The sequence below is a fragment of the Jaculus jaculus genome, chromosome X (assembly GCF_020740685.1).
Source record: "Jaculus jaculus isolate mJacJac1 chromosome X, mJacJac1.mat.Y.cur, whole genome shotgun sequence".
NCBI classification, from domain to species: Eukaryota; Metazoa; Chordata; class Mammalia; order Rodentia; family Dipodidae; genus Jaculus; species Jaculus jaculus.
The window spans coordinates 49,310,564-49,332,785 of NC_059125.1; the positions used below are offsets into that span (position 1 = coordinate 49,310,564).

Sequence of the window (22,222 nt, forward strand, 5' to 3'; positions counted from 1 at the left end):
AAGGTCACTGCCATCTGAAAATAGAAGCTTCTCTAACCAAACGTGACAGTAGCATCAATTATATATGGGTAAGAACATTAAGAGAAGTGGTTTCAGGGCAGTTTTGAGCATAGACAGCAGCAGACATTACACCCCTAGGGCTCATGACTATCCCTGTTGTAGGTTTTCAGTATCAGGGATGTATTCCCTCCCATTGAGCGGGCCTCCAGTCCAATTAGAGAGGTTGGTTTCCCTCATAACAGATGTGCCAAGATTGCACCCATTGGCTCATTTGGCCTGGCTGGACAAATTTAAGGCTTGCAGTTTCCACTGTTGTTTATTTCTCTCTCCCATTGAACTGCATGCAGCACAGCTTTTTCCATCTTTCCAGTCAGCTGGTCTACATGGAGGAGGTGTTCAGCTCAGCTCCAGCAGAATTTCTCAATGACTTTGCAGCCCAAGTATGCGGAGTCTTCAGCAATAGGGTCTTACCATCTATTCCTGGTGAGAAACTAAGTGCCTCGGCAATGGCCTGTAATGTTTTGGGGGGCGTCAGGAACCTTTCTGGCCAACAACTCACTGGAAGGTATCCCATCCCTGGCACTGAAAATTTTCTAGTCACAATCAATGGCTTCTACCTCCAGTGATTCCTAACGCCCATAATCTAATTAAAAATCCTAATTTTGGGGGTAGAGAGATGGCTCCGTTGTTAAGGCACTTGCCTGCAAAGCCTAACAACTCAGGTTTGATTCCCCAGTATACACAATAAGCAAGATGCACAAGTGGCACATGCATCTGGATTTCATCTGTGGTGGCCAGAGGTCCTGTTGTGCCCATTCTCTCTCTCTGCTTGCAAATGGATAAATAAAAATATAAGAAAAATATTTTTAAAATACTAATTTTGAGTTAAATGGCTCAGTGGTTGAAGGTGCTTGCTTGTAAAGTCTGCCGGCCAGGTTCAAATTCCTCCAGCCAGGTTCAATTCCTAAGTACCCTATGTAAAACTAGACACACAAAATGGCACATGTGTCTGGCATTCTTTGCAATGGCAGGAAGCCCTGGCATGTCCATTCTCTCTCTCTCTCTCTCTCTCTCTCTCTCTCTCTCTCTGTCACAAATAAATGGGAGAGAGGCAGAGACGGAGAGAGAGAGAGAGAAAGAAAGAAAGAATGGGTGCGCTAGGGCATCCAGACACTGCAAATGAACTCCAGGCACATGCGCCACCTTGTGCATCTGGCTTATGTTGGTCCTGGGAATTGAACCTGAGTCCTTTGGCTTGCAGGCAGGTGCCTTAATCACTAAGCCATCTCTCCAGCCTATAAATTTAAAAAAAAATCCTAATTTTGTAAATATAAAGACATTTAAAATATTCAAACAAATTAGCAAAACCTCTGGTTTTGTTGTTTAGAGAAAATGATAGATATATAAACAGCAGCCTTCCACACTGAGGCTTTTCTGATCAAATGCTTTGTCCCTGCTTCTGGTGTAGGAATTCTCAATTAGTATGACTCATTTTCCTCACCTGTCAACAAAGGCCAACAGACATTCTCTCCTGCTGCCAAGGGTTCCCTTCAAGCAAGGACTTGTTGCTCCAGCAGCTGAGAGTGCTGTAAGCAGATACGCCTCAAATGTGAGCCCCTTCAGGATGGCCTCAGCTGCAGAAAGCCTCTTTGTTCAAGAGCACACCCTTCCCAGGGCAGCCACATCCATGGATCATCTTTATCCCTGCTCAGAACATTTCTGATAAGCATAGTTAGCTCCAGGCTTTCCTTTGGAATCAACCAAGATTGTCTCAGGGACTGAATAACAATTCAATTGGTCTCTCTACCCTACCTAATCCTCCTCATCCCTCTTCATGCAGTGTATTCCTGACAAGACCACCCTGAACCCCGATCAAGTCTGTACACTAAAGGCCATTGCAAAGTCTGCTGCTTAGAGAAGTCTATGATACCACCTTCCAATCCTGGTGCCTAGGCTGTCAGATTTTAGTGAAATGACAAGCTAGTTTTTTTTTTTTTGTTTTGTTTTTTTAATGGGAGGAACATTGTTTATTTTAGCTTACAGTCTCAAAGGGAAGCTTCATGATGACAGGGAAAAGATGGTGGAGCAGAGGCTAGACATCACCTCCTGGCCAATATCAGGCAAACAGCCATAGGAGAGTGAGCAGAACTCTAGCAAAGCAGGGCTGGTTATAACACCCATAAGCTGGCCCCCAGCAACACACCTTCTCCAGTAAGGTTCCACCTCTTAAATTGCCATCAACTGGGAACCAAGCATTCAAAGTATATGAGTTTATGGAGGACACCTAATACAAACCACCATAACATTTGTAAGTTCTGAATCTCTGTAAAGGGAGTCCAGTAATTTATATTTCATTCTAATGTCTAAATCACATTTCTAGGTGTGATGGTTTGACTCAGGTGTCCCCCATAAACTTAGGTGTTCTGAATGCTAGGTTCCCAGATGATGGAGATTTGGGAATTAATGCCTCCTAGAGGTAGTGTATTGTTGGGGGTGGGCTTATGGGTGTTATAGCCAGTTTCCCCATGCCAGTGTTTGGCACACTCTCCTGTTGCTGTGGTCCACCTTATGTTGGCCAGGGGGTAATGTCCACCCTCTGCTCATGCTGTCTTTTTCCCTGCCATCGTGAAGCTTCCTTCTCTAGCCTATAAGCCAAAATAAACCTCTTTTTTTTTCCCACCAGCTGCTCTTGGTCAGGTGATTTCTACCAGCAATGAGAACCTTAGTGCAACAGTAGGTTTCTCAGTTTAGAAAGAAAACACTGAGACACATTATTTTGTTTGATGGTTTGCACTAATATTCAGGAGTAATTCCAGTACATAGATAAAAACAACAGCATTATTTGTTAATAAACTAAATGTATTTATACCTTGTCCACTAACAGGGAAAATCTACTTTATAATGGACAAGCTAGTTTTGTAGCTTTAATCCCAGCACTCAGGAGGCTGAGGGAAGAGGATCGTGAATTCAAGGCTAACTTAGGGTACACAGCAAGCCAGCCTGAGACTGTCTCAAGGAAAAAAAACATGAGATTGGGTACATTTAGGGTGGTATGGCTACAGACGTTGCTGCCAAGAAAAGAAATGGAAGCAAGAAGATAATAACAGTTTGTCTCAGCTGCAGAGTGAATTCAAGGATAACCTGGGTGATTCAAGAGACCCTTGCTCGCCTGGCATGTGGTGCGCACCTTTAATTCCAGCACTCAGGAGGTTGAGGTAGGAGGATCACTGTGAGTTCAAGGCCAGCCTGAGACTATATAGACAAAGACCCTAAGTCAAAATAAATAACAAATAAAAAGAGGTCCAGAGATGTTGCTCAGTGGTAGAGCACTTGTGAGTGGCCCTTGGTTCAATCCTCAGTAACATGCGTGCACACAAACACTAATGGAAATCCCCTGCTTCAAGGAACATGGTTTTAGGCTGGGCATGGTGCATGTGCCTGTAATCCCAGCACTCAGGGGGTTCAGGCAGGAGAATGAGGGCATTTGAGTCCAGCCTGGGTTTTATGAGGAGATTTTTGTCTTTAAAAAGGTGGAAACAGCCTGGCATGGTGGCTCACGCCTTTAATCCCAGCCCTCGGGAGGCAGAGGTAGGAGGATTGCCGAGAGTTCAAGGCCACTCTGAGACTACATAGTTAATTCCAGGTCATCCTGGACCAGAGTGAGACCCTACCTCGAAAACCCCCCAAAAAAAAGGTGGAAACAGGGACAGAGAGATGGCTTAGTGGTTAAGGTGTTTGCAAAGCCTAAGGACCCAAGTTCGAGTCCCCAGTACCCATGCTAAGCCAGATGCACAAGTGGCCCATGCGTCTGGAGCTTATTTGCAGTGGCTGGATGCCCTAGTGCACCCATTCTCTCTATCTGCCTCTTCTCTTTCTCCCTGTCTCTCTCAAAAACATAAGTAAATAAATAATATATTTTTATTATGTGGAATAAAGACCTTTCTCTGGAATCGCTGTACTTACTGTCTTGATGAAAGTACCTTTGAAACCTTTTCCATCTGACACCACTAAGCTTCCTCATCGAGCCCCATCCCCACCCCATAGCCAAGAGGCTCCCCAGTACTTCATGGGGTTCTCCCTCTGAGCAGGGGGCCAGCATCCACAAAAGGTGGTCTAGGGCTGGAGAGATGGCTTAGTGGTTAAGTGCTTGCCTGTGAAGCCTAAGGACCCCGGTTCGAGGCTCGGTTCCCCAGGTCCCACGTTAGCCAGATGCACAAGGGGGTGCACGCGTCTGGAGTTCGTTTGCAGAGGCTGGAGGCCCTGGCACGCCCATTCTCTCTCTCTCCCTCTATCTGTCTTTCTCCCTGTGTCTGTCACTCTCAAATAAATAAATAAAAAATGAACACAAAAGGTGGTCTAGACTATTGGTATCTCTGTGGGCCTGAGGAGACAGAACAAGTCCGTGGGGTCTCTGCAGGCCGATGTGCAGCGCCTGAGGGAGAACCACTCTGAGCTCATCCTCTTCCCCAGGAAGCCCTCAGTCCCCAAGAAGGGCGGCAGCTCTGCCGAAGAACTCAAAGTGGCTACTCAGTTGACTGGACCCATGATGCCCACTCGCAACGTTTATAAAAAGGAAGAAAACAGAGCCATCTCAGAGGAGGAGAAGAACTTCAGGGATTTTTCAAGTCCATGCCAATGCCCATCTCTTCAGTATCTGAGCAAAAAGGGCCAAATAAGCTGCAGAACAGCATGTTGAAAAGAAAAAATAAAGTTCTTTTGAGGCATATTTAAAAAAATAATAATAGAACAGGCGTGGTGGCTCATGCCTTTAATCCCAGCACTCGGGAGGCAGAGGTAGGAGGATCGCCATGAGTTCAAGGCCACCCTGAGACTACACAGTGAATTCCAGTTCAGCCTGAGCTAGAGTGAAACCCGACCTCGAAACCTCAAAAAATAATAATAAAAAAATAAGGTGGAGGGCTGGAGAGATGGCTTAGCGGTTAAGCGCTTGCCTGTGAAGCCTAAGGACCCCAGTTCGAGGCTCGGTTCCCCAGGTCCCACGTTAGCCAGATGCACAAGGGGGCGCACGCGTCTGGAGTTCGTTTGCAGAGGCAAGAAGCCCTGGTGCGCCCATTCTCTATCTCTCCCTCCATCTGTCTTTCTCTCTGTGTCTGTCACTCTCAAATAAATAAATAAATAATGAACAAAAAATATTTAAAAAATAAAAAAAATAAGGTGGAAACAATATTATGATGTCTCCAGGTAGAGCATTTGGGAAAGCATTAGAATCAGAAAAGTCATCAAGACCAAGCCCTCATGATTAAATTCTGGTGACTTTCTAAGCAGACATAAGAGACCAGAAGAGATACACATAGTCTGTGCTGCCTTAGGAGTTTGCCAGCAAGAAGTCCATCATCAGATGTAGCCATGTGCTTTCTGGCAACTTAAGAGGACACTAATCCACTGGGCCAGTGTCCCACCCTTATGACCTCATTAAATGTTAAATTGCTTTCATAGAGCACACATCTCTAAATACAGCTCTACAGGGGTTTTGTGAGAGTATCCACGTATGAATTTGTGACGGACACAAATACACAGTCATAGCATATGGCTAAGGAGCCTTCTCTGCCATAAATAAACTGAATGTGCTAAGTGCACTGGTTCACAATAAACACATTGGCAGTTTTTCACATGCTGCTCGGGATCCAAACTAGGACGTTGTATCGGCCAAGCAAGTGTTCTGTCGCTGAGCTACATTGCCAGCAATTAAGTTTTCTTTAAAAAAAAATCATGTATTTATTAGGGAGAGAGAGAAAATGGGAACACCAGGACCTTTAGCCACTGCAAACAAGATCCAGACACTTTTGCCATCTTGTACATCTGGCTTTACATGGGTACTGGGGAATCAAACCTGGGTCTTTTGGCTTTGCAGGCAAGCGCCTTAACTACTAAGCCATCTCTCCATCCCAAGTAAAGTTTCTTTACCTCTCTTCAATCCTTCTCCTCCTTATTTATAGACAGACATGTACTTTCTTTGCCCACACGTGATGCCCTTTCTTTGTGTGCATTCTATGTTGTTCCTCCTCTTATTTTTCTCAATTTTTATTAACATTTTCCATGATTATAAAAAATATCCCATGGTAATACCCCCCCCCACTTTCCCCTTTGAGATTCCAGTCTCCATCATATCCCCTCCCCATCTCAATCATTGTGCTTTGGGATTTTTGATGTAGGATCTCACTCTAGCCCAGGCTGACCTGGAATGTAGTCTCAGGGTGACTTTGAGCTCACAGGAATCCTCCTACCCTGCCTCCCAAATGCTAAAGGTCTGTGCCACCCCACCTGACGAAAATTTGTCACTTCCTAAAATCAATCAGTCTCTCTTTTTTTTAGCTTTAAAAATAGTTTAGGGCTGGAGAGATGGCTTAGTGGTTAAGTGCTTGCCTGTGAAGCTTAAGGACCCCCGTTCAAGGCTCGATTCCCCAGGACCCACGTTAGCCAGATGCACGAGGGGGCGTATGCGTCTGGAGTTCGTTTGCAGTGGCTGGAGGCCCTGGCCATTCTCTCTCTCTCTCTCTCTCTGTCGCTCTCAACTAAATAAATAATAAAAAAATAGTTTATTTCATATTCATAAACACATGTGTCTCTGTCCATGATATAAGGCACCCCCAATTAAATAAAAACTTCGAGTAGATTTGTCACACATGATTCAAAATAAATTGGTTTTTAAAGCCAATGGTTGCCAATGATGGGATAAGATTAGGGATGGTGCCAGCAATAAAAGTATGCACATTTTTCTACACTATTGAAATCGGCAATAATCAGCATGTGTGTCATACAAGTAATTACCCAAAACTTACACATCCAGTAGTGGGCAGTGTCTCAGTTTCTCTGTGTATAAAGTAAAACTGCCAAAAGCACTTCCTTCTAGTGAAAAAACTGGTCCCTAGGAATCTCGATACCAGTAACAGAATATGATTACTAAACATCTCCAATGTGGTTTTCATTACAGAAAAACATGTTTCACATAAAAGCTGCATAATGTAATCCAGAAACAAAATTTGTGCATGTTTAAAATTTGAATCCAGGCTGGCTATTTCTGGTATTTCTTCCAGTATGTTTTTTTTTCATTTTTATAAATATGTACCTAGTTTCCTACCAGTTAAAACATACTTGGGACACTGTTCTAGGAACCTGCCTTTCAGCAGTCTCCTTGAGACTGATATCCTAGTGCAGGTGAGGGTTCTCTAACTTCCCTCAGGCTTGTTCCTTCCTCCAAATCATCTTAGTGCTGACCAAATCCCAGTCAATGAAGGACACAAACATAGGTGTGTGGGCAGAATTCCAAAGAATAATTAGAAATGATTCCACATGATCTTGTTACCAAAAAAATACAATGAATGATTTCACTTTATTAAAAGCCTTGACCTGAATTTAAGCAAAGATGGATGTGGAAGGCATGAAGCCTTGCATCATCAGAGACAGGACCTTCTCACTGCAGTAGCAGCCATTCCAGAGCCACATTCCAGGTCCGTCCTCTTACGGGCCTCCACTGGTCACGTTTGAGGTAGATGCTGATGGTTTGAAGAGAGGTAGGTAAAGTCCAAATTTGTTTTCAATTCCTGCAAAGGTGGCAATTGCCAGTTTGGAACCCCCAATGTGGTCAGGATTGGGAGCAGGCAGAGTCATCCGGGATTTAGGAACTGGCTCAGATCCCACAGGTTTTACTCCTCCAAAATCAACGTAGAACCACCGCTGCAGCAACTCGTAAGTCAGCAAAGTGACACCAAACTGAGGTACACGAGCCCCAGCTCCTTTCCACAAGGCTTCCGGGCCTTCTTCCCTCAGTATCTTCCTGAAGCAGTCGGTCACTCCGCTGTAAGTGGTTTGGCCAGCCTGGGCAGCCACCTGCAATCTCGTCATCAGCAGGGGTCACTAAAGATGCTGCAGGCAGACCAGCTATAGCACCAGCTAAGAGCAAGCTGCCAGGGCTGATCTGCCCATCTTGGTTTGCAAAGGAAGCCTTCACATGAGCATAGCAGGGGAAGTGGATGGCCGAGAAAGGAATGTCCCGCAGAAAGCATGCTTTGGCTCCCTTGTAGATACCGAAGAAGCCGAGGTCCCGGACAACAGACAGAGCACTGACCCTGGGACCGGTGGTGATCTCTCCAGCCACTTGTAGACGGATCTTAACAATTTCTAAAGGATTTGTGAAAATCACTTGGGAACCTCCTGCACAACCTCCTGCAAGAATTTCTGCTGCAAGCGGGACCGAACCATCTCTGTTCATACCTTTATCCCTCACAAAATCATTCGCTGTAAGTTTTATGGCCTTCTCTGGGGCAACGCCCAGTAACTGTGGCAGCAAACCTCTATACAGTCCAAAGAAGCCTTCATAACGTAGTACTTTCTTAAAACAGTCAAAGCTGTTTTTATACATGAGCTCTCCCACAAAAGAGCCAGTTGGGCGTTGGTTCTGCATTTGAGTTTTTACAAAGTCAATAGGATACACAGCAGTAGCTCCCACAGCTCCAGCAGTAGAACCCAGGCCAAACCTGTAGGCTGACTCTGCAACTTGTAAGAGAACTGGCCGAGCTGCATCACCCAAGGCCTTCTGCCTCTGGGCCTCAGCTAACTTGAAAGGAAGAGTTCCCTCTTCCAGAGGAGCAATCCGACCAATGTCTGCTAAGGTCATACGTCCCCTTGGTTCATATATATCTGCTAACTGAAATAGAATGTCAACTTCCATGGGTGTAACCTGACCAAATTTTTGAGCCACCAGAGCAAACTCTTCCTTGGTCACCTGTACATCTTTCCTGTTGCCAGCTAGAGTGTTGTACACCTTCCTAATAAGCTCCATGTTGTTAAGCAGCGAATTAAATCCAGTGAAGTAGGTGAAACTAACTTGAGGAGATGTGGTGCCTCCAGCAGCAGCTACTAGACACTCTTCTACAAAAGGTGTCAACACATGGGGGCGGATGGTGACCAGGATGTCTCGGAAGTCAATGGCAGTGACTTTTCCAGTCTTGGCAGTGTCCCGTTGCACAAAGGCTTGCTTTGCGTGCTCCAGCTGTATCTCCAGCAAAAACTGAGTGAATTCTGCATATGTCAGGTGCCTTCTCCTTTCTTTTCCAAAATGTAGTTGCACAAATTCTGAATCCCAGTTAAATGGAATATGCTGATGAATTGTGGTCTGTCCAAACACTTGCTTGACATCCTCAAAAGTCACCTCGCCTTTGCCCGCTTTGTCAAACGGCTGAAAGGCCACCATGAACAAGGCACCCGGGGCACACAAGACAGACTCGAAAGCTACAAATTCTTGAAACGATATTAACCCATCTTTGGTCTGATCCACTACACCGCTCAACAGCTCCACAGTCTTCTGGTTAGGCTGGCTTTCTCCAAAAAGATTCAAATATCGAGCGACAAAATCACTGGGAGACATAAAATATTCACCATTTTTTTCAACGCTTGCATACTTCAAAAATGCTGTGCTAAGCTCAGTTGGATCTGCTCTCTTGGTTAAAGCCACCTTGGTGGCCGCCATGCTCTCGGCCGCGTTCAGGTGGCTGCGGACCCGCGATCGGCTCGGGCCCCTGCGGCTCACTTCCCGTCCTGGAGCTGCAGCGGCGGCGTGTGCGCCCAGCCTGCCCCAGTCTCTCTTTTATTTTGAGGTCATGATGGTCTTGTGTAGGTAGTGTCAGGCACTGTGAGGTCATGGATATCCAGGCCATTTTATGTCTGGAGGGAGCACGTTGTATGGAGTCCTACCCTTCCTTTGGCTCTTACATTCTTTCCGCCACCTCTTCCGCATTAGACCCTGAGTCTTGGAAGGTGTGATCGAGATGTTACTCGGTACTCCACTCACTTCTTTCCAGCATTATGATACCTTCTGAGTCATCCCAAGGTCACTGCCATCTGAAAAGAGAAGATTCTCTACCCAAAGTGAGAGTAGCATTAATATAAGGGTATGAACATTAAGAGAAGTGCTTACTGGGCAGTTTGGTGAGCATAGCATATACATTTAGCCAGACAGCCGCAGGTGTTACAACCCCAGGACTCATGACTACCCCTGTTTTAAATTTTCTGTATCAGGGATGTATTCCCTCCCATGGAATAGGTCTCCAGTCCAATTGGAGGGCAGTTGGTTTCCACCATGACAGACGTGCCACTACTGCACCCGTTGGCTCATTTGGCCTGGCCTCCTCTTCTTTTTAAATTCTTTTATTTTGAGGTAGGGTTTTGCTCTAGCCCAGGCTAACTTGGAATTCTCAGGGTGGCCTCGAACTCACGTCGATCCTCCTACCTCTGCCTCTCAAGGGCTAGGATTAAAGGCATATGCCTCCATTCCTGGCTTTAATTTTTTTTGTTGTTGTTTTTTAGTTTATGAGAGAGAGAGAGAGAGAGTGTTCATGGGCACACCAAGGCCTCCAGCCACTTCAAATGGACTCCAAACACATGTGCCACCATGTGCATCTGTAATACATGAGTTCTAGGGAATCAAACCTGGGTCTTTAGGCTTTTCAGGCAAACGCCTTAACTGCTAAGCCATCTCTCTAGCAACCCTCCTCTTCTTATGAGGACAGACCCACTTCTTATATGAATGACACACCCACTCTCTTTTTCAATTTTTTTTTTTTTTTTTGGTTTTTCGAGGTAGGGTCTCACTGTAGCCCAGGCTGACCTGGAATTCACTATGGAGTCTCAGGGTGGCCTTGAACTCATGGCAATCCTCCTACCTCTGCCTCCCGAGTGCTGAGATTAAAGGCATGCGCCACCACGCCCGGCTTTCAATATTTTTTTTATGAGAGAGAGATTGAATTGGCATGCCAGGGCTTCCACTGCAATTAAACTTCAGACACATGTGCCACTTTGTGCACATGTGCGACCTTGCATGTGGGATCTGGAGAGTCAAACATGGGTCCTTAGGCTTCATTGGCAAGTGCCTTAACCATTAAGCTATCTCCAGCCCTCTTTTTCTAATATTTTATTTATTTCTTTAAGAGAGAGAGAGAGACGCAAACAGAGAGACTATGTACATGACAGGGCCTTCTGCCACTGCAAACAAACTCCAGATGCATGCCCACCTTTGTGCATCTGGCTTTACATGGGCTCTGGGGAATCAGTCCTCAGCTGTCAGGCTTTGTAGACAAGCACCTTTAACCACTCCCAGATCCACTCTTTTTTTTTTTTTTTTTTTCAAGTGAGGGTCTCACTCTAACCCAAACTGACCTAGAATTCACTATGTAGTTTCAGGGTGGCCTGAAACTCACAGCAATCCTCCTACCTCCTGTGTGCTGGGATTAAAAGCATGTGCTACCATGCCTAGCTTTAGAGCCTGTTGCAGTGAGGTTTGCATTGCTGGTAGAAATCACCCATCCAAGAGCATCTTATGGGAGAAAAGAGGTTTATTTTGGCTTATAGGCTTGAGGGGGAAGCTCCATGATGGCAGGGAAAAATGACGACATGAGCAGAGGGTAGATATCACATCCTGGCCAACATAAGGTGGACCATAGCAACAGGAGAGTGTGCCAAACACTGGCAAGGGGAAGCTGGCTATAATATCTATAAGTCCACCCCAACAATACACTGCCTCCAGGAGGTGTTAATTCCCAAATCTCCATCAGTTGGGAATCTAGCATTCAGAACACCTAAGTTTATGGGGGACACCTGAATCAAACCACCACAAAGCCACTCTTAATATCTCACTTTAACTCTAACTTTATGTTTCTTCCAAATTTTTATTAACAACTTCCATGATTATAAAAAATACCCCATAGTAATGCCCTCCCTCCCCCCACTTTCCCCTTTGAAACTCTCTTCTCCATCATACCCCCTCCCCCTCTCAATCAGTCTCTCTTTTATTTTGATGTCATCATCTTTTCCTCCTATTATGATGGTCTTGTGTAGGTAGTGTCAGGCACTGTGAGGTCATGGATATCCAGGCCACTTTATGCCTGGAGGGAGCCCATTGTAAGGAGTCCTACCCTTCCTTTGGCTCTTACATTCTTTCTGCCACCTCTTCTGCATTGGACCCTGAGCCTTGGAAGGTGTGATACAGATATTGCAGTGCTGAGCACTGCAGTCATTTCTTTCCATCACCATGATACCTTTTGTAACTCTAACTTTTAAAAGTCCCATCTCTAAATACAGGCAGTGGGGATTAAGATTTTGACATATGGTTTTTAGGGAAGCATAATTCTATCCATCACTACTATTATCAGCCAGCACTGGCTAATCTGGATTCCTAAAAGCCTTTAAGATTGGTAAATATATAGCAATTTTGGTACTGTGCCTTCTGAAATGAAACTAGCCTTCATATTGATTTCTTAGGCGGTGTTTATTCTGTGTAATCCTATCAATGCCCTTTCATTTGGATCATATAACAAACGACCTTAATAATATCACTGGTAGGGTTGAGGATATAGCCCAGTGGTACAGCATTTCCTTAGCGTGTGCAAAAAATGAAAAATAAAAGAAGGCTCCTGGACTAGTGCTCACCCTTGTCTCTGCAATAGTGGATGAAATGTGGGATCACTTGCAGGAGGAATGACTGTCCCAGAGTTTTCCAGTAGGAATAATATTAATGGTGATAATGATAATGATGACAGGAATAGCTACCAAGTACTGCACAGTCACCATGCATCAGGCCCTGTGTAACGTTTGCTATTGAGCTGTTGTGTGGAGAAGCAAAAGGACACTCTCCTTCCTGACCATCATAAAAGGTCATGACAGGCATCCCTGCAACAGACAGATTAACAAGAGAATACACTGAGCACGTGGTGGCGCACACCTTTAATCCCAGCACTCGGGAGGCAGAGGTAGAAGGATTGTCATGACTTCGAGGCCACCCTGAGACTACATAGTGAATTCCAGGTCAGCCTGAGCCACAGTGAGACTCTCCCTCAAACCACCCCCTCCCGAAAAAAAAGAGCACACTGGTTTGACATGGAGACCTTCAGATAGAAATTCAGAAGAAATTCAGAAGGCTCAGGATCAACTGTCCATTTTTATTTTTAGGTTCAATGAAGCTTGGATAACTGTGTAGAAATATGTTTGAGCAAAAATGTTTCATGTAATAGTAGCTGAGGGGAAGACCCATAACCTTTCAGACTGTTCTTAGTCTTTCTCTGCAGAATTCTCTCCTCTCAGGAACATGGCAGGACCCCACTAGAATGCAGGTCTTATGGGCTACTATCAGAAAAGGAAGATCAGAGGCTGGAGAGAAGGCTGGAGGTTAAGGCCCTTGCCTGCAAAGCCTAAGGACCCAGGTTTGATTCCTCAGTACTCACATAAGCCAGATGTCCTAGGTGGCACATACATCTGGAGTTTGTTAGCAGTGGCTGGAGGCCCTGGAATCATGCTCATTCTCTCTCTCCTTTCTCTCTTTCTTCTCTCTCTCATAAATACATAAATAAATAATAATTTTAAAAAAGAAAGAAAAGAAAAGGTGAGAGAGCCTGGTGTGGTGGTGCATACCTGAAATCACAGCACTTGGGAGATGAAGGCAGGAGGATCAGGAGTTCAAGGTCATCCTCAGCTTCATAGTGAATTAAAGGAAGCCTCGGCTACATGAAATCCTGTCTTTATTTTTTTTTAACATTATTTATTTATTTATTTGAGAGACAGAAACAGAGAAAGATGCAGACAGGAAAGTATGGGCATGCCTGGGCCTCCTGCCACTGCAAATTAACTCCAGATGCATGTGCCACCTTGTGCATCTGGCTCTATGTGGATACTGGGGAATTGAACCCCTGGGCCATCAGGCTTTGCAAGCAAACACTTTTAACCGCTGAGCAATCTCACCAGTTCTTTTTTTTTTTTTTTGTTTGTTTTTTGAGGTAGGGTCTCACTCTAGCCCAGGCTGACCTGGAATTCACTATGGAGTCTCAGGGTGGCCTCGAACTCACAGCGATCCTCCTACCTCTGCCTCCCGAGTGTTGGGATAAAGTGCCCATATTCACCACTGTCAAGTAAGTGATAGTTAAATAAAATATTTTTACAAAAGAAAAGGATGATCAGAGATGGCCAACTCTTTTTTTTAAAGTACTTTTATTTTTATTTATTATTTGAGAAAGAGAGATATACAGAAATAGGCCAGTAGAGAGAGAGAGAGAATGGGCACGCCAGGGCCTCCAGCCACTGCAAATGAACTCCAGATGCGTGCACCCCCTTGTGCATCTGGCTTATGTGGGTACTGGGGAGTAGAACCTGGGTCCTTTGGCTCTGCAGACATGCGCCTTAACTGCTAAGCCATCTCTCCAGCCCCCAACTCTTATATAGAAAGCTAGGGAAGGGGCTGAGACATGGTTTAGCAGTTACGGCACTTGCCTGTGAAGCCAAAGAACCCAGGTCAGATTCCCCAGGACCCGCGTAAGCCAGATAGATGGTGGCGCATGTGTCTGGAGTTCCTTTGCAGTGGCTGGAGGCCCTGGTGTGCCCATTCTCTTCCTCTTCCTCTTTTTCTCTATCTCTGTCATAAATTAATAAATAAAAATTTAAAAAAGAAAGCTAGGGAAAATTAAAATGGCACTTGTAGGGTTTTTTAAAAAAATGTTTTTATTTATCTGCAAACAGAAAGAGAAAAAGGAGAGTCAGAGAGATAGAGGGAAAATGGGTGCACCATGACTTCCAGCCGCTGAAAACAAAGTCCAGATACTTGCACCACTGTGCATCTGGCCTTACGTGGGTATCGGGGAATGGCACTTATGTAGGTAGGCTTTGCAGGTAAGTGCCTTAGCCACTGAGCCATCTCTCCAGCCCAACATTTGTAGGCTTTATGTCTGCCTTTGTGGGAAGAGGGATTCTAGCTTGTGTAGCTTGCTTTAAGGAAGAATGAGGAGGAGAGACAGGAAGACAAGATGTCTGAGAGCATCTGTGTTTGGGATGCTGCTTGACCTGTATCATTTTTGGAGTCCCAGCAGTTCACAGAATTTTACAACAACTTTATGGCAAAAGTACTTTAAAATATTAAAGGTGGGCTGGAGAGATGGCTTAGAGGCTAAGGTGCTTGCCTGTGAAGCCTAAGGACCCATGTTCTACTCTCCAGATCCCACATTAGCCAGACGCACAAAGGTGAGGCAAGCGTAATGTGACACAGGTCCAGTAGGTGGTGTAAGCATCTGGAGTTTGATTTCAGTGGCTGAGGTCCTGGCATGCCAATTCTCTCTCTCTAGCTGTCACTGTCTCACATAAAAAGGCCAGTCTGTTGAGTTTGTCTCAAAAAATAAAAGTAAAATATTAAAGGCGAGTAGACTGAGACCCTGAGAGGGAAACAACTTTTTTTCAGGGTCACACAACAGGACATAGGTACTCACACAATCAAGATGAGTATTAATGTATTGAAGCATTCTGAGTAAATTCAGAATGGATTTTCTCATACCACAAGATGATAAACAACCTTTATATGGGTGGCACAAAAACTAGAAGTAATTATTTCATGTATAGACAAGAATACATATAGTATCAATGATATAACTAAGAACTCATGTTCTCATTTATTCAGAAATACCAAGAATTATATTTGTCAGAAATTTCATTTACGTTCATTTGATAAACATGTGTAATATGACCCACTATATGTTAAATTTTTTTTCTACTTGAGTGGTAAAACCCACTGTGGACTGTTTTTTGTTTTTTTTGAGGTAGGGTCTCACTGTAGTCCAGGCTGACCTGGAACTCACTATGTAGTCTCAAGGGTGGCCTCGAACTCACGGCAATCCTCCTCCCTCTGTCTCCTGACTGCTGGGATTATAGACGTGCACCACCATGCCCAGCATTTTTTTGTTTTGTTTTGTTTTGTTTTTTTGCAATGTAGGTGGACCAGGCGTCTGGAGTTCCTTTGCAGTGGCTGGAGGCACTGGCACGCCCATTATCTCTGTCTCTTTCCTTCTTTTTTTGAGGTAGGGTCTCACTCTAGCCCAGGCTGACTTGGAATTCACTATGGAGTCTCAGGGTGGCCTCGAACTCACGACAATCCTCCTACCTCTGCCTCCTGAGTGCTGGGATTAAAGGTGTGCGCCACCATGCCCGGCTTTGTCTCTTTCCTTCTCTCTCTCTGCTTGCAAATAAATAAGTGGAAAAATATGAATAATTATTATAGTTAAGTTGCGGCTTGTAGCAAGCCTCAGGCTCACACCAACTCCCATTGGTTAGGATAGCCCCAAGGCCTCTCCTCTGCATAACTGTTAGTCGTCAATGTTCATTAGTGAAGTAGGATCTATCAATGCATGTGGCTTCATAACCACCCCCCCCCCACACACCCCGCTTTCCACTACGCTATCATTGGTTGTTCTCGCTGCCAGTCATGGACCTGGCACAAAGAGAGGCTTCCTGGATGGTTGCGTTGGGAGCCGATTGTTGAAGACAGGGGAGTCGGGCTTTGGGGAAGTTGCAGCGCACTGTCAATTCCTCCGAAATGGGTAGTGAAAGGGAAGTGGACACTCTCCAAGCTGCGACTGGGTCCTGTGAGTTCAGCAGCGCTAGAAAGTGAGAGTGGATTTTTTTTTATATTTTTTGTTCATATTTTATTTATTTATTTGAGAGCGACAGAAAGAGACAGATAGAGAGAGAGAGAGAATGGGCGAGCCAGGGCCTCCAGCCATTGCAAACGAACTCCAGACACATGCGCCCCCTTGTGCATCTGGCTAACGTGGGACCTGGGGAACCGAGCCTCGAACTGGGGTCCTTAGGCTTCACAGGCAAGCACTTAACCGCTAAGCCATCTCTCCAGCCCGAGAGTGAATATTTGGAAGAGGCCTTCAGGAACGCAGGACAGTTGGGTGGAACTGAGATTCCTTGACTGTGATGTCCCCGTCCTGCGTCTTTGCTACCGAAACCCTCGGGTTTGGCAATCGGAATTTCAATTTCTTCATCTGTAACATGGGCAGCATTACAAGAGTTGTTGGTGAATTCTTCAGATTGAATTTTTTCAGCCATGTTCTTAAAATTGTATCTTTATTTACACACACACACACACACACACACACAAACACACACATACAAACACACACACACACACATACAAACACACACACACACACGGGGAGGGGGAGGATTGATTGATTGATTGCGAGAAAGAGAATGGGTGCTCCAGGGCCTCTTGCTGCTGCAAATGGGTTCTAATTGGGCTCTGGCTTTACTGGGTACTGTGGAATCAAATGTTTCTGAAAATGTTAAATTAACCAGAGTAAACCAGCAATAGTGGTGCTCGCCTTTAATTCCAGAACTCAGGAGGCAGAGGTAGGAGGATCGCTGTGAGTTCAAGGCCAGCCTGAGACTACATAGTGAATTCCAGGTAAGCCTGGGCTAGAGGGAGACCCTACCTGACAAAAAAAAAAAAAAAAAAAAACTAAAACAAAAAAGAAATTCACCAGAGTGAAAATTAGCAACTCCTTTGAATTTTTGAATGATTCTGAGTGGATGATTATGAAGAAGAGTTCAGAAAACCATGATCAGTTAGTTCAGTGTTTAAACTGAAGATCCTCTTGCCTCAGCGTCCAAGTGCTCCTAATATGCCCAAGTTTCAAATTTTAATTTTAGCCTAATACAGATAGTCTTCTACATAAAATGGTTCCATTTAGGATTCTGTTCACTTTTATGATGGCTTACAAAACTATAGGTACTCAGTATAAACCAACTGTTGAATTCGGATCTTTTGGGGGAGGGGGCAGTATCAAGCAGCTGGATCCTGTACTGGGTCAGCAACCCCTCTTCATGAGGGGGGACAATGGAAGCTCTACAGTATAATATGCAGTATTGAATCAATTACATGTGACATTCCATCCCTTTTATAAAATAGGTGTTGTTAGGTGACTTTGCTCCACTATAGGCTTGGAGGAAGGAGCATGTTTAAAGTAGGTCAGGAGAACTATGATAGTTCTGAAGTTAGATGAATGAACTGCATTTTTAACTTATTATATTTATTTATAATGGGTTTATCTGGACATAACCCCATTTAAATTGAGAGGTACTTGTAAATGGTGTTTCTGAGAATTTTTTTTGCTGTTTTTTTTTATTTTGTTTTTTGAGGTAGGGTCTCACTCTAGCCCAGGCTGACCTGGAATTCACTATATAGTCTCAGGGTGGCCTCGAACTCACGGCGATCCTCCTACCTCTGCCTCCTGAGTGCTGGGATTAAAGGTGGGTACTACCACGCCCGGCTTTGCTATTGATTTTGAGGTAAGGTCTCTAACCTGGAACTCACTCTATAGTCCCAGGCTGGCCTCAAACTCACAATGATACTCCTACCTCAGTCTCCTGAATGCTGGGATCAAAGGTATGCACCACCATGCCCAGCTGAAATTTTTTAAATATATTATTTATTTATTTGCAAGGGGAGTGAGAGAGGAGAGAGAAGGGGAGGGCATGGGAGAGGTAAGGAGAGGAAGAGGAATGGGTATGCCAGGGCCTCTTGCCACTACAAAGTCCCAATCTTTGTGCCACTTTGGGCATATAGCTTTACATGGGTACCAGGGGAATTGAACCCCAGCTAGCAGGCTTTGCAAGCAAACACCTTTAATTGCTGAATCATCCCCTCAGGCCCCTTCTGAGATTTATTTTCGAGGTAGGGTCTCACTCTAACCCAGACTAACCTGGCACTCACTTTGTAGTTCCAGGCTGGCCTCAAACTCTCAGCAATCTTCTTACATCTGCTTCCTGAGTACTGGGATTAAAGGTGTGTGCCACCATGCTTAGACCCTCATGAGATTTTTTTTTTTTTTGAATTTTGAGGTAGGGTTTCACTCTAGCTTAGGCTGTCCTGGAATTCACTATATAGTCTCAGGATGGCCTAAAATTCATGGTGATCCTCCTACCTCTGCCTCCCAAGTGCTGGCATGCGCCACCCCACCCGGCCTGAGATTTTTAATATGATGATGATGGTGAAACTCAAATTTACTTTGAAGGACTTCATGTATTATCAGGTGCTTTAAGGTTCTTGGCTAAAGTCTTGTCAGTTCGAATGGCTTTGAAGTAAGTTTAGAAAAGGTTGCCCTTAGCCGGGAGTGGTGGTGCACGCCTTTAATCCCAGCACTTGGGAGGCAGAGGTAGGAGGATCACTGAGACACCATAGAGAATTCCAGATCAGCCTGGGGACTAGAATGGAACCCTACCTAGGTGGAAAAAAAAAAAGAAAGAGAAGAATTCTTAAGAAAGAAAGAAAAAGAAAAAGATTGTTTTTAAGTGGATGTGACTTCTACCTTTCCATACCCCTCTGCCCCTCTTCCTTCCCTACCTCCGCTGCCTTTACAATGAGAATGCACTGGGCACGATCTGAGATTTTGCTCATCATCATTTTGTTCTTTTCTTTTTTTTCCTGAGGTAGGGTCTCACACTAGCTCAGGCTGACCTGGAATTCAGTATGGAGTCTCAGGCTGGCCTCAAACTCACAGCAATCTTCCTACCTCTGCCTCCCAAGTGCTGGGATTAAAGGCATGCATCACAACACCTGGCTTTGCGCCTGACTTAAAAAAAAAATTTACTTGCAAGGAGAGAAAGAGAATGGGCATGCCAAGGCCTCTGGCCACTGCAAACCAACTCTAGATGCATGCACCACTTTGTGAATCCAGCCTTACATGGGTGCTGGGAAATCAAACCCTTCTCAGGAAAGTGCCTTAACCACTGAGCCATTTCTCCAGCTCCTTGTGCCTGACTTCTTTCCCTTAACCTTAGGTCTAGGAGATTCATCTATGTTGTTTTTTGGTGGCTGAATAGTATTATTTTATCTGATCACCATCATGTTTTTGGCCCATTATTTTGTTGGCCAGCCATCTGGGCTGTTTCTAGAATAAAGTGAATCTGAACATTTATGGATGCTTTTTGTGTGGACATGTCACATGCTGTAGCTGACTCACCACAGCCAATTTTGTATCTCTTCTGAACTCTGGTTCAGTGATGTCATATTGTAGTTTGAACTAGCCACAGTATGAGTTTTTATACCTCAATTAGCAAATGCTACAAATTAAAGCCATTTTCTTCCTGAGAGCTGGTTGTTAACATTTACCAGCATACCACTGGGCATATGTTTTCATTTATCTGGAGTAACATTGCTGGAAGTGACATTGCTGGATTACTTTTTTTGTTTGTTTGTTTTGTTATTTATTCTTAGTTTGTTTTCTTTTCATGTTTTTGGCTTTTGTTTGTTTGCTTTTTTTTTTTTTTAAAGACAGAGTCTCAGTATGTATCATCCCAGGCTGGCTTTGAATTCATAATCCTCCTTCCTTGGTCTCCTGTGTGCTAGGATTACAAGCATATGCCACCACATCCAGCTCTTAAATTTTTTTTTACATTTTATTTTTATTTATTTGAGAGAGAGAGAGAAAATGGGTGTACCAGGGAATCCAGCTGCTGCAAATTAACTCTAGACACACCACCTTGTACATCTGGCTTATGTGAGTCCTGGAGAATCAAACTTGGGTCCTTTGGCTTTGAAGGCAAGCACCTTATTTTCTCAGCCATCTCTCCAGTCCCCAGCTCCTATTTTTTTAAATATATATTTATTGGGCCAGAGAGATGGCTGAGCAGTTAAGGTGGTTGCCTGCAAAGGCTAAGGACCCAAGTTTGAATCCCTGGTACCCACGTAAGCCAGATGTACAAGGTAGCACATGCATCTGGAGTTCATTAACAGTGGCTGGAGACCCTGGCATGCCATTTTTTTTTCTTTCTGCCTCTCTCTCTCAAATTATATGTGTGTGTGTGTGTGTGTGTAATGAGAGTGAGAGAATTGACATGCCAAGGTCTCAGCCACTGCAATCAAACTCCAGATGCTTGCACCACTTAGTGGGCATGTGCAACCTTGCCCTTGCCTCACCTTTGTGGGTTTGGCTTACATGGGATCTGGAGAGTTGAACATGGGTCCTTAGGTTTTACAGGTAAGCGCCTTAACTGCTGAGCCATCTCTCCAGCTATGTATATGTATGTATGTGTGTGTGTGTGTGTGTGTGTGTGTGTGTATACATATATATATATGATATTTATTTATTTGTTTTAATATTTTATTTGTTCATTTATTTGAGAGAGGAAGAGGCAGAAGAAGAGAGAAAGAATGGACATGTCAGGACCTCTAGCCACTGCAAATGAACTCCAGAGACATGTGCCACTTTGTGCATCTGGCTTACATGGGTACTGGGGAAATCAAACCACAGTCCTTAGGCTTCACAGGCAAGTGCCTTAGCTACTAAGCCATCTCTCCAGACCCCAGCTCTTAATTTTTCTTTTTAAATTCTTCTTTTTTGAAATGGTGGCTTCATGCTGGCCAGGGTGGCCCTGAACTCACTATGTAGCTGAAGATGACCTTGAACTCCTTATCTTTCTGCTTCTACAATCAAAGTTCTGAGATTTCAGGTGTGTAACTATGCGTATCTTTTTAATTTTTGTGTTGTTTTTGAGACAGGGTCTTGTCTTGTAGCCCATGCTGACCTCAAAACCTAGATCTTCCTGCTTCTGCCTCCCAAGTGCTTACAACACAGGTGGCTCACATGTAAATTGTAACAAAAATTTATACATAGGTGACAAGCTATTGTGATTATACCATTTTACACTCGCAATGTATGAAAAATGTTCCAGTTGCTCCACATTTCATCAATATGTGACACTGTCAGACTTTTTTAATTTTACACATTAGTTGCTGGGAACATTAATGGAAAGGAGGCACAGTGAGAAGGGGAGGTTATGACAACCCAGTAAGCAGATGTTTATGTCTTTTCAAGTAGGTAGAGAAAGTTGAAGCAAGTTAGGTGCCACACCAGTGACCTTCTTTGATCTCCACCATTTTATCATAGAAGAGTGCTGGGTTTCTATACAGGAAAGGTTTTTATTACAAAATGAACATTAAGCCAGAATGTATTGTACATTATAAGCAAATCCCCTAAGGAGAATTAAAAGACACAAAGAAATCTCATCCTTTTATAATAGCCAGGCAGACTCAAACCAAATCTCAAAATAACTAACTTGTCCTCAAGGAGGAAATCGTGACAGCACCATTTGGGACACAGTTCGTCCCAAATTCACTCTGGTAATTGGGAGTTGGCCACCTGTTAGTTAACTGCATTTATCCAAAGGAAAATTTGAGACTTGTGTCTCTATGACAAGCAGATACCAACCCACAGCAGAGCATATAGAAGAAACTACCACTGGAGAGATTCTTTAAAAAAAATTAAATTTATTTGCATGTGTGTATGTGTGGCCAGGGTCTCCTGCTATTGCAAATGAACTCCAGGGGCAATTGCCATGCTGTTCATCTGATTTATGTGGGCATTGGAGAATTGAACCCCAGGCTGGTAGG

The 22,222-nt window shown here is 44.3% G+C and overlaps 1 protein-coding gene and 1 non-coding gene across 2 annotated transcripts; one reads left to right on the plus strand and one right to left on the minus strand.

Moving 5' to 3' along the window:
- The first annotated feature begins 3,931 nt into the window (after positions 1-3,931).
- LOC123456951 lies at positions 3,932-4,022 on the plus strand. The gene has a single exon (XR_006634809.1). It is a non-coding gene; the product is annotated as a small nucleolar RNA MBII-202 (small nucleolar RNA).
- A 3,457-nt stretch (positions 4,023-7,479) lies between these two features.
- LOC101616175 (calcium-binding mitochondrial carrier protein Aralar2-like) lies at positions 7,480-9,487 on the minus strand. The gene is given in 2 exon segments (XM_045139859.1): positions 7,480-7,861; positions 7,863-9,487. Coding segments are annotated over 2 exon segments (2,007 nt in total).
- Between the last annotated feature and the right edge of the window lie 12,735 nt (positions 9,488-22,222).